General features: G+C 37.4%; 1 protein-coding gene across 1 annotated transcript; it reads right to left on the bottom strand.

The window, feature by feature from the left end:
* Positions 1-298: 298 nt before the first annotated feature.
* Positions 299-11234, bottom strand: smtla (somatolactin alpha). The gene is given in 6 exon segments (XM_036585681.1): positions 299-1696; positions 3821-4000; positions 6186-6299; positions 10003-10119; positions 10121-10194; positions 11219-11234. Coding segments are annotated over 6 exon segments (702 nt in total). The 3' UTR covers positions 299-1495.
* Between the last annotated feature and the right edge of the window lie 5688 nt (positions 11235-16922).

Here is a 16922-nt window from a genome sequence, read left to right as displayed (position 1 = left end):
TAATGTAAGTCAGGAAGTTCCACTTGCTGCTATATCTATATCAAAATATAGATAGTAGTAGCATAATTATACATGTCTTATTTTGCTAAAAAGCCAGTTAGCCTCCTAATTTGATGCACTGGTCAAAAAAATAAGGTTACCGTCAACCAATTTGACTGCAAAGGAATCGCAATTGACCATAAAATCCATGATCAGTGCATCCTTTATGTAATGTCACACATATAGCTTTGTTATTTGCTGTAACAGAATTAGTGTCTGATATCAAAGAAAAACATTTAATATGTGCAAATATGCAAGCGAAGGTGCTGAGAGTAGATTTATTGAGATTTGTATGGCAGACAATAAAGTACAATACAAACACAAGCAGTCAGTGTCTCACCTCTGGGGCCAAAGATAGATACATTTTCTACAAGACTTGGTGATATGCAAATTTCCATCAACTAAAGTAGAGTTTTTTTTTTTTTCCTTCAGTCCAAATTCATAAGCCTACAGCACACACACACACACACACACACACACACACACACACACACAAAACACTATCCACAGTCAGCTCCCTCTCTCTCTCTGGGTCTCTTTGCTAGCATGCGTCTGCATCTAAAGCTTTGTCTAACTAATGCCGAGGTGAAGCTGGCTCCACTTCGGGAGAAAAAAAAAAAAGAAAAAGAAAAAAAAAAGAACAAGAAAAAAGATCTGTGCGAATGCACTAGAGGCCCAGAGAAGTAATGAACAACAGTCAGGGAACCGGAGGAATACAAACTCCGGTTAAGAACAAAGAGGGAGTCAAATCAATGGTGAAATATGCAGATTCAGTGAAAAGGCAAACATGCATTGCTATCCGGGGGGACTCTGTCCGCAGTCTCTTCGCCATGGTCTTTTACAAAAAGCCACGAATATCCTGCTTTGCTTTAAAGGAGCAAACATATATTATAAATTGCGATCACACATAATGAGTTTAAATCCACACTGGAAATATAGCTTCGTCAATGGCCAGCATTTGTTATAGTTGTTACCCATATTACCATTCATGCCACTTTATTTAGAAACTCCTAGCTTGTATTTCTACTCACTGACCACTTTATGAGCTCCACTTTCCTCATATGTCCACTATATAGGTGTACAGTTGCAGACCGTAGCCCATCAACCACCCAACCTATTCATTATTGACCAGCTTCTGATCACAGAACCACTATTGACCAGAATACTTTGATTGTAAGCACTGGTAGATTGGGTCCACCACCCAAAAATGTCTAACCAAGAGCAGCTCTGTGGTCAGAAATTGAAGGGCTGGAGGATAGCTAATACAAACTGTACAACAACACATGGGCTACAGTCTCTAACTACACCAGCAAGGTGGATCTACGAGGGGTTTCCAACAAAGTGGCCAGTAGAACTGACAGTATAGCTAAGAAAAAAAGGTAAAACTGAGAAAAAGTAGAGTAATCTATCTGCTACAGAGTGCTAATGAGTGCTAATTATTCAAGGTCAGACACATTCAGAAGAGAGCACAGCCAAGCTTGTCTGTTTGACGACATTTGAGGAGCTTCAAGAAGGTTTCCATCTTGTGGGCATCCTTCTTGAAGCAGGAGAGTAAGGTGTAGTCCCTGAGGACGGACTCCAGTATCTCAGGCTGAACATCGTACTGCAACACTCCAGGCTCGTACACAGATGAGGACAGCATTCCCTCATCGAGCATCTGGGGATCAACACAGATCAGGGATAACCATCTTCATGTCAGTGTAACCATACCTGAGCTGATGTTTTGTTGAAATATGAAAAGATGATGGCTTCTCACTATAATCCTGGGTAACATTTCAGTATAATACATATATGTACTTATTAACGCTTTACAAATCAGTAGTTCATAATTAATTGCCTATTTATTACTACAGTATTAAGCAGCTTTTCTAAAGTACATGTAATGCTCTGATTATGCCTCATCAAGCTCATAGCTGATAACTAACTCATCAGGCCAGCAATTACTTAATAACAGGCTGCCCATTACTACATTATGATGCAGTAACAAGGGTAATCATTTCCAGAGCACATATAATGTCAAGCTAGTGGTTGATAATTAAAAATATCATTGATATTCAGCCATCATGTGCTGACTCACAACAAATGAGTTGTCTATCACTGCGCCACAGCACGAAAAACCCTTGCATTGTTAATGAATAATCTTTAACTCTAATGTTGCTCACATGGACCACCAAGTATATTGATGAAGTAAGAATCCAGTTCTGTTTAAACTGACAGGCTGGCAGCTTATGTTCTTAACTAGAACTAGGCTGGTCAGCTAGCTAAAATGCTAAAAGATAGCTTACAGCCTAAACAATGCCACAGACTTGAATTAAAGCACTTACGGTATGATTCACTGTAAAACAGCAGTATAAAAGGTCTAAAAATTGTCACCCAAATGTCTTACATGCTTACATGCATGTTTCGGCCAGAAGTCACGTTAAACCCAAGCTGAATCCCAAATGGCTCTGTACTCCCTAAATAGTGTTCGAGCTATGAAAGTTTTGAAATTCTGGCCTCTACAGCCAAATAGTGCATCATTTACTGAGTGTAGAGGTGTCTGAGTCCCAAATGACTATTTGTTTAGCTATATTTTGCACTGCTGTGTTTAAATTCCTATGTAGTGCACTATGTAGGGAGCAGGGAGGCATTTGAGATTCAGCCTGAGCATAAGAACAGGGGTGCTGTCAGCTTGGTGCTAATAAGACTCGCAGTGATAATTTGGTGACCAAAATATACTCACAAAGTGAAGGTTTTTTGCATTAAACAGTGCTGTGTTATCACATGTTCATTGTATTATGAGAAAAAATTTAAAAAGTTCATGAAATGACCACAATATACAGCACTGGGCGACTGAATGTTCTTCTTCTCATTCAGTGGTCCATGGTTGCTTGGCAATGATACCATACTCTAAAAGAACTACATTTCTTGGCAGAATACCTGTTTATGTCAATGATTATTAATAATAATTTAAATTATTTTCTAAAAAATGTGTGTTTTTATCATATTATATGTTAGCTGCCATTTTATAAAAAACAATAAGCCACTTGAGGCTGTGCATTACTGTGATTTTATGGAGTTCTATGAACTAAACCACACAGAAATTTCAAACTTTATTTTTTACTACTTTTAATATCATGTTTGGTATCAGCTAACTAACTCTTCAGAAACTGGCTGTTTGAAAATAGCTTAAAGATATGAGGTGAAGAAGACTAAGCTGTAACATTAGCTGAAGCAGTACAAGTACTTGTCTGTCTATCTAAAAAAAGATGTTACTGTCTTTCTTTGTGTAAATTTCAGGTGATCTGCTATGGCTTTGTTTGGTCTCATTTTGAGTTTAATTTAGTGCAGTAAAGGATAAATAAATGTGTGCAGAGAAGCAGAGAAAATGAACAGGGTAGCTCAGATTCTTAGTCAGACTTTCCACTGGGGACCCACCCCCACCCAAGACCTCTGACACAATTCAAACCCTGCTTTTGACTATAATTACCATGGATGTAGATGTTTCTTTCAAACACTTGCCAGTTGTACAGTTGTGATGTTTTTACTCTTCTAATGTCACTAATTTGTCACTCGTCTGTACATTAATCTCAAAGCTCCAGGGCAAATTTCAGACTTCAGACACCAAACATGACTTAGCTCGTTGACAACTGGCACTAAAATTGAGTATATTTGATTTTTAAGCAAACTTACGTAGATCTAGCAACAGCAAATCAGTTCAATGCAGTAAGATTTTAGCTATATATGTATGTATGGAGAACTAGCCAAGGAATTGAAGGGTTTAAGTGGGTGTATAGCATACCTTGCGTATCAGGACCACCACGCCTTGCTCTAGGCTCACCAGTTTATCAGACACCCACTTGGTCCGATTGAGGAGAGTGTCCGGCGCGTCATCGTAGCGATCCAGAGTGGTCTGCAGGTAAACCAGTGGCTCGATCCAGGACTGGACCATCATTAACACGGAGTGAAGGAGCCACTTGTCCTGCAGAGGGCAGTATAGAGCCTGTAAGACTACAGCAGCCATGGACCGGCCTTTTGAGACATGTCCATCCCGTAATAGTGCCGGCTAGTTCTTCTAAGAAAGCCCACTGCAGAGGTCACATTCAATCTCTCAGTGGTTTGTGCAACTTGTATAACAGGTATTCAATGACTTTCCAATGATTTCTGAGTAGGAGTGCAAACACGACAGGAGACTGGACCTCAGAACTGCTGAGTGTGTCCACCTCAGGCAGCCAAAGCCATTAGTGTGAGTGAAATAAAAGGTTAAAATAGCAGTAGATGTATGAATATTGAAATCTGATGTGTCTGGCTGTACAGAATAGAAAGGTGGTTTGAGTGGCAGGGGCAATTTGTTCTTTATCTGAAAGGTCACCCATTGGTCTAAAATGGATGCCAAACAAAAATCTATAGAAAAGGGTGAGGTCCTGTTAAATAGCCCAAAATAAGCAAGCAGACTAAGAAAGAAAGAGTGCTAATCATACTGATGCTATTTCTTTAGCCATGGAACTCAGTATTGTCTCTATCGTTGGTTAAGAAAGCAAGTTTACTGAGTGATACAGAATACTGTTGGTAAGCCTTGTCAAGGTTTAATGCAGCTTTTTCATGTCAGGTGAAAGAACCACTTGCACTTTTTTTTTTCTCCAAAAAATCGAACAGCACCAGCAAAGAAATGCATCTAAATGCCCTCAAGAACTGCTTCTGTTGAAACTGAGTGACCACTCTGCCGAATCATGTAAACCATACAACAAGCATAAATGAGATTTAGCTGGGAGATGGGGGGACTGTTGGCCCCTGTTGAGTGCTACAGCTCACTCAGGAGATTGGTAGCTGTTCTTGAAAATGGATTTCAGTTAATAGAGCTTTACTTTAGACTACTTCAGACCCTCAGTGAATCACACAGGTTCAGGCTGGTGGGTGTAATCTAGGAAAAATATCTTATCTCAGTTATTTTCTACAACTTGATGTTATGAGAAGTACAGTGAGACCATGTGAAATAAAAAATGTTTCACTATAATCAAGATATTGACTTTCAGTTTGCAACAGACTACTACTACTAGTAATAGGTAATAATATACAGAATACACATGTATATACAGATTTTAGCAGCTCCACTTACTGCAGCTCCACAGACTGTTTCTTTGCCAAATTTGTTGTTCAATTGTCAGGACCCCCATGGACCCTCACAGAGCAGGTACTATTTGGGTGGTGGATCATTCTCAGCACTGCAGTAACACTGATGTGGTGGTGGTGTGTTAGTGTTTCTTGCTCTGGTGCGAGTGGATCAGACACAGCAGTGCTGCTGGAGTTTTTAAACACTGTGTCCACTCACTGTCCACTCTAGTAGACACTCCTACCTTGTCAGTCCACCTTGCAGATGTAAAGTCAGAGACGATAGCTCATCTGCTGCTGGACAGTTTGTGTTGGTCATCCTTTAGTCCTTCATCAGTGGTCACAGTACGCTGCCCACAGGACGCTGTTGGCTGGATATTTTTGGTTGGTGGACTATTCTCAGTCCAGCAGTGACACTGAGGTGTTTAAAAACTCCAGCAGCACTGCTGTGTCTGATCCACTCAGACCAGCGCAACACACACTAACACACCACCACCACGTCAGTGTTACTGCAGTGCTGAGAATGATCCATCACCCAAATAGTACCTGCTCTGTGGTGGTCCAGTGGGGGTCCTGACCACTGAAAAACAGTAAAAGGAGCTATTCTATTCATCAGTATTTCCTGAGTATTTCCTGACTAACTTTTTTTCTAAATGAAACATTATATATAAAATATACATATATATTGCATGTTTTATAGTGAATATAATGAATTTAGTATATTTAGTATATTAAAATCTGTTAACTGTTATTAACTTTTTTGGCTAAATTTAACATCTTTATTTTATTCCAAATAATCACTTTCAAACTGCAAGCAATGTTTTGCTAGTGATCATCAGTATCACTAAAATTAAAACTAAATCAATTCATAAAACAAAATAACAAGGCCATTAAGCATTAAAAGAATCTCTGCCTCATGGATTAGCTGAGTGGAGGGGAGTTAGAGAAGCGACTACAGGCTCATTTTACAGGAACTGGAATCGAGCCACAGCTCACGCTTCATTTTACAAATTAATGAACATTAAAAACGGCGAAGCGGCTCATGTCCATCTGCTCACCGATATCTGCTGGAGTTCGCTCTTGGAGTTTGGGATGGTGAAGGCCTTTGTGACGCAGGTGTTTCCTCCCTGGTTTCTGAAGGCTCTCATTGCGTACGGGACAAACATCTCTTCCTGTAAACACACAGGCGCAGCTGTTAGTGAGTAGTCTTGCAGAACTCTATACATCCAGACTTATATTTCCAGTGTACGGATTCAAAAATAGTGATGCATTGCACAGTACCAATGAATTCTCAGATTCTAACAGGGTTACTTTACATCAGAGTTCATCTCCAAAACATGTACGAATCTGTAAAGTAACGGGAAAACACTGCAGTGCTTACAGTAACATATTTAGAAAGAAACAGTACATTTACTTTAAAGACGTTGTCAGTATCCCTGCCTTTGAACAAGACCTAGCCAGTTATGCTCGGCTAAATTTGCATACAAAATAGGCATAGATTATCTGTATGTCCATATATTTATCATCAGAGACATAATTATGCAAGTAAGAAAATTCTCACTCAGTAAATGTAAGGTAATTACAAGCAATTCAACTGTAATATGTTACATTATTAATTTCTACTAGTAATCCCCCAAAAACTGGCCACATCTCTAATTTTCAGCTGCCCTGTTTTAAAAGTAATAATAATAATAATAATAATAATAATAATATATTTAAAAAAATAAAATATGCAAAAGTCAAAAGACATGTTTTGTTGATTTTCTAAATAAAAAGTCAACCCCTTAACAATCCAGGTTTATTACATACAAAGCTTTATTATTCAGTAACTACAGGGACTTCAATGCAAACTAATGGAGCTATTCTTAGCTTATAGAAGTGTGTACTGAACTTTAGGCCCTGCTGGTGGGCCGATGGCTTGTTAAGGAGTTAACATATCCTCTACAGAGAATACGCATCAGCAATAAAGAAATAAATCAATAACAGAGCATCTCATCATTGTAGTGAGGAATCTATACACTGATCAACAAACCACATGACAGAACAAGGACAAACAGACTGGTTCCACATCAGAAAATGAGTTGGACAAAGCTGTTTACTATGACGAGACATCTTTAACCTGTATGCAGGACAAACAATGAGAGAGACAAGACTGTAGGAAGATGACTGAGGATTCAGGATTGGTGGAGGAAACATCAACAACCTTCGATATGCACATAGAAGACCTGAAGGCCCTGATAAGGAAGCTTAAAGAGCAGACTGAAATGATGGACAGACTTCAGCTCAATATGAAGAAGACCAAGGTTATGACAGCAAGAAAGACTGCCAACTGTTTCATTGATGGAGAAGATCAGTTATTAACAGAGGATCTAGCACTCACAGATTGACACTCAGCAGAACAAGGATGAATAAGCTTGCAGAGATCTTCAAATCTACTCTAGTCTCACAAATAAAATGCAGAACTGTCCAGGCTGTGATCCTCTCTGTAGTTCTTTATGGAAGTGAAAGCCGGACAATAAAAAAGAAAGACTGGGAAAATACAGGTGCCTTGGGACTTTGGTGTTGGTGAAGACTTTTGAGAGTTTCTTGGATGGCAAAGAAAACAAACAAGCAGATACTCAGACAAATTGAGCCTCATCACTCACTCGAGTCCCAGATCTTACTTTGGACATATTCTGAGAAGAATCAACTCACTGGAAAAGAACATTACACCGGGAAGAGTTTAAGGTAGGGAGAGGATGACTAGATACAAGATGAATGGATACAGTCAGAGGAATCAAAACCAGCCATTCAGGAGCCTGAAGACCCAAAAATGACTTAACATAATAATAATAATAATAATAATAATAATAATAATAATAACATACCTAAGAAAGAGCAAAGCAAAAAACCCTTAAGTTGCCTTTAGTTTTAAGATTTAAGACTGAGGATGACATATTCTTGTCAAAGCATATATGTCGGCATACATATAAAATTATTGGCACTAATAATATGATAACGCATGATAATCTATGCCAGCTCTTTTTCCATGTGTTCTCACCCTTTCTTTGTTGTATCCTTGTGTGAAAAGAAGAAAAAAAAACTGCTTCTAATTAGAGATAGGACAATGAAAGTATTACCATTTGTCAAGAGATTATGAGTTCTATGGCATCAGATGCCAGGGAGGAATTCAGCTAAATAATTCATTTTCCACAGCAGCTTTGTCTGAGAGACGGCTTTCAGTTGCTGTGAAACATCTGGCTCTCTATATCCATCCAATTAACATTAACCTCTCATTAATTCAGGCTCTTCCAGAGGAGAAAATAAGATGAATCTCGGTAATGTCGCTTCAAATGTGGATTCAGAGCTGCACATAGCTTTGCTAATTTTGAATTGGCAGCTATTATCAACAATAAAACATATTAAACACAATTCTTGACAGAAGTGCAATATTGTCTGTATGAATAGTTGACTGTTAATAAAAGCAACTGCATTATTTTCTTAAATATCACAGCTGTGATCTTTAGAGAAAGTACTGTTTAGTTAAATGACATTTAGTCGTGTAGATTATGTTCTGCTGTTATATTACAGGCAAAGAGGCCTGTATATTGTTGCTGTCCAAATAAAAATAAGTATCTCCAAAATAGTAAGTTTACAGGAGAAGGGAAAAGCACTCTAACCTTTCAATGTAAGTTAATGTAAAGAGGCTTAATTCCAAGTGATTTTGGAGCTCTTCTTTTGGTCCAATCATCATGAAATTTTCATACAACATAAAGAGATACATGGTTTTTATTGGACAGTGATGACATAAACACACACATATATGCACACATATTCGCTGTTGTCGGAAGAAAACCTTGTATCTCCATTTTTGTCGTTTTTCAGTTTTTGACATAATTTGAAAATATCTGTTGATCTTTACATTGTGTGTAACTTTCATGATGAATAGTCCAAAAGAAATGGACCAAAATGACTTGGAAAAAGGTCTGGTTCCACTGACTTACATTAAAAGTAAAGTAGGTTTTTCCTTCTCCTGCAAAATTACCATTTTGGAGAAACAAGGTTTCCTTCTGGAGACAACCAATCAAAATCTCCATTTCAGCTGGGGACGGAACCTTTCCTGTACAACATATCCTAAATGATTTCACATTTTGTGAGTGGACATCTGCACAAAAATGTTTATTTTTGGCCTGTTTCGGCTCTCACCAAGTTAAAGTTAGTCAGTCAGTTACTTAGTTCTATTTTTGCCAGTCAAACAAATTATTGATTTGCAACCATAGATCACATTAGGTCCACTTAAGCACTTTTTTCGACACATATTTTCTTTTGACTAAAAAATGTATATATGCCCTGGTTTCAGTATATTCTTCCTCAAATACAAGATAAAATACATAGGAATTTGAAATTTTAAAAAAAGTAAATACTTTTTATTAAATCTTTTTAGATGCACTTTCATTTTTAATCCATTCTGTATTTTTTCTTTTTGATTTTTTTCTACTGATTTATTTTTTCGTCTTTTATTTTATTTTATTTATTTGATTTTGTCTATTATTATTATTATTTATTTATTTTTTTTTCATAAGTCTTGACAACAATCCTTAAAATTGGTCTGCAGTTGCTCAATACCATGGATGACTTTTGTAGAGAACTATGTACTATAGATTTTCTTTGCTTTATAGAAACTATTTCCCATGTATAGTCATGTATTGAAAACATGTATTCACCAAATTCAGCAACTGCCAACTGACCTCTATTATAAATAAGTTTTGAGTCAAAATGACTTATTTTCTAAGAGTCGGGTGACACATTAAAACGTACTGCCTGTGGGAACTGATGTTGTGATACTGATGCAGTAGATAGAGAGAAAGTTGAAATCTTTTGTGGGCTGAAACTCACGAACAGCGTGCAGGACTCCTCAGAGACACGGGAGATGAGCTCTGCATGCTGGATGACCCGGTCCAGCAGCTTCTCCTGAGAGATGGTCGCACAGCGGGACAGAGAACCGGAGTCATCCCTTGCAGTCCAGAGGCACTGCCACTGTCCAGCAGAGGAGAGAGAGCAGCACGCAGCACGGAAAAGCCTGAACCACTAATACACAGATATAAAGAATATCAGGGTTAAGGCAGAATATGTTGTATTTAAAGGGGAATTCCACCAAAATTTTAAAATTCCTGCATTTTTAAACCAATACAATATAAACTAAGTCACTTTGATGTGAAATGTGTAATTCTAGAGAAAGTTCACATCAAGAACTGTTCACACTGATAGTAATAGGAACCAAACGTCCAAAGAATTTAATGCCTCTAAATGCTGCCTCACAGAAAGCTATTATGTAAAATGGTTATTAATACACTAGCTGATGTGTGTGACATTGTGTTATGATAGTTTTACAAAGAGCTTTTGGCTTAAAACATGTTTTTTTTTTTTTTATATGTTTGTGGCAGAGAAACACACTAAAGGTGTCGCAAGGTATTGTGAGGATAGTCCCTAACAAAAATGTATTTTTGTCAGATTTACAACTATCTCAAATAAAAAAAATATAAGAAAATGTGTAGATAAATTTGATATATACATATATTATTGTAAAGGAATCTGATTATTCTAAAATAAACCACATGACATCAAAACTTTCTATGTAATATTGTTTACATCTCAACTGAATTATACCAATATTTTGAAAAATTGGTGGAATTCTCCTTTAACTGGACATACATCTCTTAAAAAGAACACATTGGTTAATTTATGAACGCATCTACTTTGGTTTACATAGACATACCCTTAATAATAATAATATATAATACATAATACACTTAAACAGACACAATAATATACTACAAATGTAAACAGACGTTTGTTACAGACTCTGAATTTACCTACATGCCTTAACTTCATATGTTAAAAATGGCTTCTGGCATCTGCATTTATTTTAGGAAATAACATATTATTAAGAATGCATAAAGACAAAAAAGGCTCAGAAGGTGCAAAGCTTTTGATTACATTGGTAAAAAGCTCTCAGCTGCAAAAGGAAATCTAAAAATAATTTGAGTAATTCAAAGTCCCTTTGTTAGTTAGTTTGCTACCTGCCTTGCAAATAAGAGAGAAACAAAAATACCTTGAAGTCTGTGCATTTTGTATTGCATTCTGCTTTGACTCCTTACAGGCACCTTCACTCCAGACTACCTTTATATAGTAGTGGATGAACTGCATGCATGATCATATATTCGTATATTCATAGGGCTTACCTGAGCTCGTGGTAAAGGATTACACTCACCGAGGTCAGCTTGTAAATATGCAGGCCTTTTGGGCCTGAACTGCAGCCAAGAAGTCAGTTTGTAGATTCAGAAATTAAAAGCAAAATTCACACTCAAACTCAGCGGTCAGTTTCTTAGGAAACACCTATCTTTTGGACCATTCTACTGCGTTAGTTCAAACTGTGGTCTCATGGTAGAAAAAAAAAACAAAAACTGTTTAACAATCTATTAAATACAACCCCATTTCCAAAAATGTTGGGACACTGTGCAATGATATGCAAATGAAGTAAACCATAGTTTTAAAGGAAAATACTACAAAGACAACATATCAAATGTTGAAACTGAGGAATTTATTGTTTTTTGAAAAATATATGCCCATTTTGAATTTGATGCCAACAACACATTCCAAAAAAGTTGGGACGGGGGCCTGTTTACCACTGTGTTACATCACCTCTTCTTTTAACAACACTCTGTAAGCGTTTGGGAACTGAGGAGACACTGCTGTAGTTTTGAAAGTGAAATGGGTAACACTTTCTATGAATGTCATGTTTGTAAGCATCTATAAACACATTTATAATGTTATAATGCCTTCATACGGCATTATAAACAGGATTATAAACATTTATAAAAATGAATTACACTGGATTACACTTTATAGCCATGTTTATTATACATTATGAATTGTTAATATAATGCATTATAAGTAGTGTTGATAACATGTTATACTGTCAGTGCCAAAGAAGTCAGTCCCAGCTTGGAGACTGCAAAGTAAAGACAAATACCAAGCTAACGGTGGTGTACATTGACTTCCCCAGTTTGTGTTGGTCATCCTTTAGTCCTTCATCTGTGGTCACAGGACGCTGCCCACAGGACGCTCTTGGCTGGATATTTTTGGTTGGTGGACTATTCTCAGTCCAGCAGTGACACTGAGGTGTTTAAAAACTCCAGCAGCACTGCTGTGTCTGATCCACTCAGACCAGCACAACACACACTAACACACCACCACCACGTCAGTGATACTGCAGTGCTCAGAATGATCCACCACCCAAACAGTACCGGCTCTGTGAGGGTCCATGGGGGTCCTGACCACTGAAGAACAGGGTAAAAGGGGGCTAACAAAGTATGCAGAGAAACAGATGGACTACAGTCTGTAACTGGAGAACTACAAAGTGCACCTATATAGTAAGTGGAGCTGATAAAATGGACAATGAGTGTAGAAACAAGGATCATAGTGGTGGTAATGTTATGCCTGATCGGTGTATAAAAGAGGTTTACAAAGTAGATGTTTACAATAAAGTGGACAATGAGAGTAGACCAGCACACAGTGGTCTCCTAGTACTTACTATCCACAGTTTGCCTTTTACTTTTTCTTACTCCTTTTTTTATTTCTTTCCCCCAAACATTATCTGTTCCCAACACATCAGCATGATAGTGATTTTACTTCTTACTATTTTATAACACTTGAATTTCCCGGTAGCATTTCTTCAAAATCAGCATAACGGCATCAAAGTAGGACCGAAGCTGCTCTGAAAACAAACAACCCCATTTCTTCTTACGGATATATCCATATGTAGACCACCATGATTCCATTATTTGTCTATCACCTGCAGAAAAATGCATATTGCTTGTTTCTCTCTCAGATAAATAAAAGGCTTATGCAGAGCTTTTTATGTTTTCCAATGCTGCACATATTTCTCTCTTTTATGTGATATATCTGTTTGGTCTTATCGTCTTCTACGGGTTGTGGCTCTTCACTCTGCTGATAAGATGAGGTGATGCTTCTTAATGGATGAAAAAAATGTAGCCACAGCTGTTGTCCATCCGAGATGGTTGTTAAAGGTGATCCTGACCAAAAGAATTCCTCATAAACTGTAATTGGCAGAGAGATAATTGAGATATATTGAATATGTTGAGATATAATTAAAATACAGGGTGATTTCAAAAAAGATTCACCTAATTTCAAAACGATTTTTTTCACTTTTAAATCATTACAGAACAATGCAGTAGATTGTAAATTGTTTAAGTGAGCATAAAGTTTATTATGTAAGATATATAAGTTATATATTATATAAGTGCTCAATATGAACCTCCTCCAGCTGTACAGACAACATCAACACCATAGTCGAATTCATCCCGTACTCTATTGAGCATGTTGGATGTTACTGTACTCACGTCTCTTTCAGTGAGATTTCGAAATCATCCAGTGTTGTGGAACTAACAATGACAGATCTGAGCTGTTGGAGGTTCACTGGCAATGAAAATCACGCTGCACAGTTATGACGGATTCACTCTTATTGAAGTGGAGAACACGAAATGCTTTCTGCTCAGGGGTTGCATCTCCTCACAGACTGAAGGGAGCCATCTTCTGGTGACAGTCAGAAACTCTATGACTCCCTCATTCAATTGGATTGTGATTGGTTCCTAGTCACCTCATGCTTGTAAAAATATGGCGCTTTGAAATCGGATGAATCTTTTTGAATCACCCTGTATATATATATAACTACAACCACAACAAGTGGGTGCTTGGTGCCATCCCCCCTCCCCCCAATTACACTGTCCTATTATTTCAGTTCCTTCCAACTGCATGATAGTGCCAGAATTTGATGTTAGCACTAAAAATCAGGGGTTACATGTGTTGATATTTGTTGCTGTTGTGGCAAAACCTTGTATGTTCATTTTTTTTTACTTTTTGCTTTATCTGAAAACTCCACTTACCTTTGTATATTAGGTTAAAATTTCATGATGATCAGAACAACAGAAGTGGTTCAAAATTACTTGAAACAAAATTTGGTTCCATTAACTTTCAATCAAACTTACAGTTTATTACATTTTCCTGTAAAATTAACATTTTTGGAGTTTTTTTTTCTGACAGCAACAAGATGTCACCTTGAAAACAAAGCCAAATCCCAGACATTTTTGACTATTTCAAGATTCTGGCCTGATGCACTTTAGGTCCCAGGACATATCTTGGTAAAAAAAGGCCATATGGTCACCGAAATATGTCACAAGTGTACATGATTGCATTTAACTGGATGGAAAAAAAATCATCTATTTGCTAGTGTGTTTATGTTAGGCTGTCAGAAATGGACTTTCTTACAGGGTGAAGAACGTTGATGATTAAGACGATGAATGCGCGACTTGAGCCTGAAGATCAAGGAAAGGTCAGAATACAAAGGGCAGGACACATGAGATTCAGGAGAGAGTAAGAAACTAGAGACCCACACATACGAAGGTGAGACGTCACTAAAGTGTTACCTATTCACACCTATTCACACTGATCCATACCCACACCTGGGGTCCACCTTAATGTCCATTCAGACAGACAAAAGATTATCCACCCAATACACATGTAAGAGGATCTTCTTTCACTGGAATAAAATCACAGTAAAAGTAGAGCAATCAGCAAGATATGCTAATGCACCAAACACAAACACATGCATAATTAGAAATGTGCTGTATGTGAGTTTTGCATATGTGATGTCTAAACTTTCTTGAAGTGGATGGAAAATACAAGGTTATCAGCAGTTTGAATATGCAGAGAGAGAGAGAGAGAGAGAGAGTGAGAGACCTTTGACATGGTAACTTCTTACTTTAATGTAAAGAAAGTTTATTCTATGTCATGTAGGACTATTGTTATTGATCCATTCGTTATAAAATATTCACACAATATAAAGGGGAGATGATGATGATGTTTATATATATATATATATATATATATATATATATATATATATATATTGTATGTTCGTACTTGTGGGTCTCTAGTTTCTTACTCTCTCCTAAATCTCTATATATATATATATATTATTATTATATATATATATATATATATATGTTTACCAGAGATGGTAAAAAATGTATATTAAAATGCAAAATTAACATTTCAAAACACATAAAATGTAACTTACCATACACAACAACAGAAAGCACTTGTAGCAGAAAACATAAGCAAACCTATATAAAATAATCTGTATATATAAACATTACAATCAAAACCAGAAGGAGGAAGTTCATGAATAAACTTTGTGGGTTTGGCAAAGCTGTTGCTATGACATCCCAGGTGGTTGTTAAAGTGTTCCGATGTTATCCCAAGTGGTTGCTATGGTATCCCAGGTGGTGGCTAACATGTTACTTGACCACTTCTATGTTATCCCAGGTGGTTGCTCAGGCTGTTCCTATGGAATATCATGCAGTTGCTAATATATGTGTATATACACTCACCAAGGAACACCTCCTTGTTTCCACCCTCATTGTCCATTTTATTAGCTTCACTTACAATATAGGAGCACTTCGTAGTTCTACATTTACAGACTGCAGTCCATCTGTTTCTTTCCATACCATTTTAGCCCCCTTTGTCTTTCATGGTCAGGACCCCCAAAGGACCACCACAGAGCAGGTACTAAAAAGAGGTGTTCCTAATAAAGTGCACGATGAGTGTATATGAACTAGTTTGTATGTAAGTCTGTAGGTATTGTCTATAAAATACAATTTGAGAGGTGTCCTTTTGTGACATCATTTGTGGCAGTCAGGTTTTAATTTACTCGACTTTCCACCCTTCATTTCCTGTAGGTAAAAACAATGTTATATTATCAAAAGCACAAGCACACTAACCCCAAATATAGTCATGGGCTGGAGTTTAGGGGACCAGCCCTGTGACCGGAAGGTCGCCGGTTCGATCCCCTAAGCTGACAGTATGTAACTTGAGCAAGGCACCTAACTCCCAACTACTCTCCGGGCGCCACAGATAGGGCTACCCACCGGTTAAATGCGGAGGTAAATTTTCCCGTTGAGGATCTGATAAGGGTCACATATATGATTATATGGCATTTAACCCAGCCATGCAGTGAAACACCACATATACACTAGTGAACACACACACTAGGGGGCAGTGAGTACACTTGCCCAGAGCATAGACAGCCCTGTCCGCAGAACCCAGGGAGCAGTTGGGTGTTAGGTGCCTTGCTCAAGGGTACTTCAGTCACTTTGTGAAAACTGTACAGGAAAGTGTAGAATAATAAAACATACATAATGTTGGCTTTATGGACACAAAACATGGCATATAAGCAGTAAATAATTCAAAACTTTGTAATACAAAAAACGTATGTGTTTTTGATTCAAATGCTTTTTTATGGCTATGAAAAATGCTGTAAGCAATAACCAGTGAGAATTATTTGACCCAACATTTTCAGTCAGTCTATGTTCTGGTATTCTCATGGTATACATGCAGTTATCTTAGAGTGTGGGCCTCCAGGCAGGGTACACATTCACTGTTTGCTTTAGGATGTTTTTTTTCATTCTTTCTGCTGAGATTCCAGCCATTTGTTTTCATTTTAAAATAGATTTCTTTCAGTAAATATATGTACAGATATGTAATACCAACCCACATTACAAATTCTTGAAGCAACCATCATTATTTTTCCGCTACAAGAGATGAAAACAGGACTCAAGCTAGAGAGTGAGGAAAAGAGAGAGAGAAGCTCAGCCAGTAGAGAGGTCATTCAGAGGGAAACAGCAGGTAATTGGCTAATGAAGAGCACCTGTTCTTGGTCTTTCTATCCCCCTCTG

This window comes from Colossoma macropomum, unplaced genomic scaffold, assembly GCF_904425465.1.
Source record: "Colossoma macropomum unplaced genomic scaffold, Colossoma_macropomum, whole genome shotgun sequence".
Classification (NCBI taxonomy): domain Eukaryota; kingdom Metazoa; phylum Chordata; class Actinopteri; order Characiformes; family Serrasalmidae; genus Colossoma; species Colossoma macropomum.
This window is presented reverse-complemented; position numbering and strand designations above follow the sequence as displayed.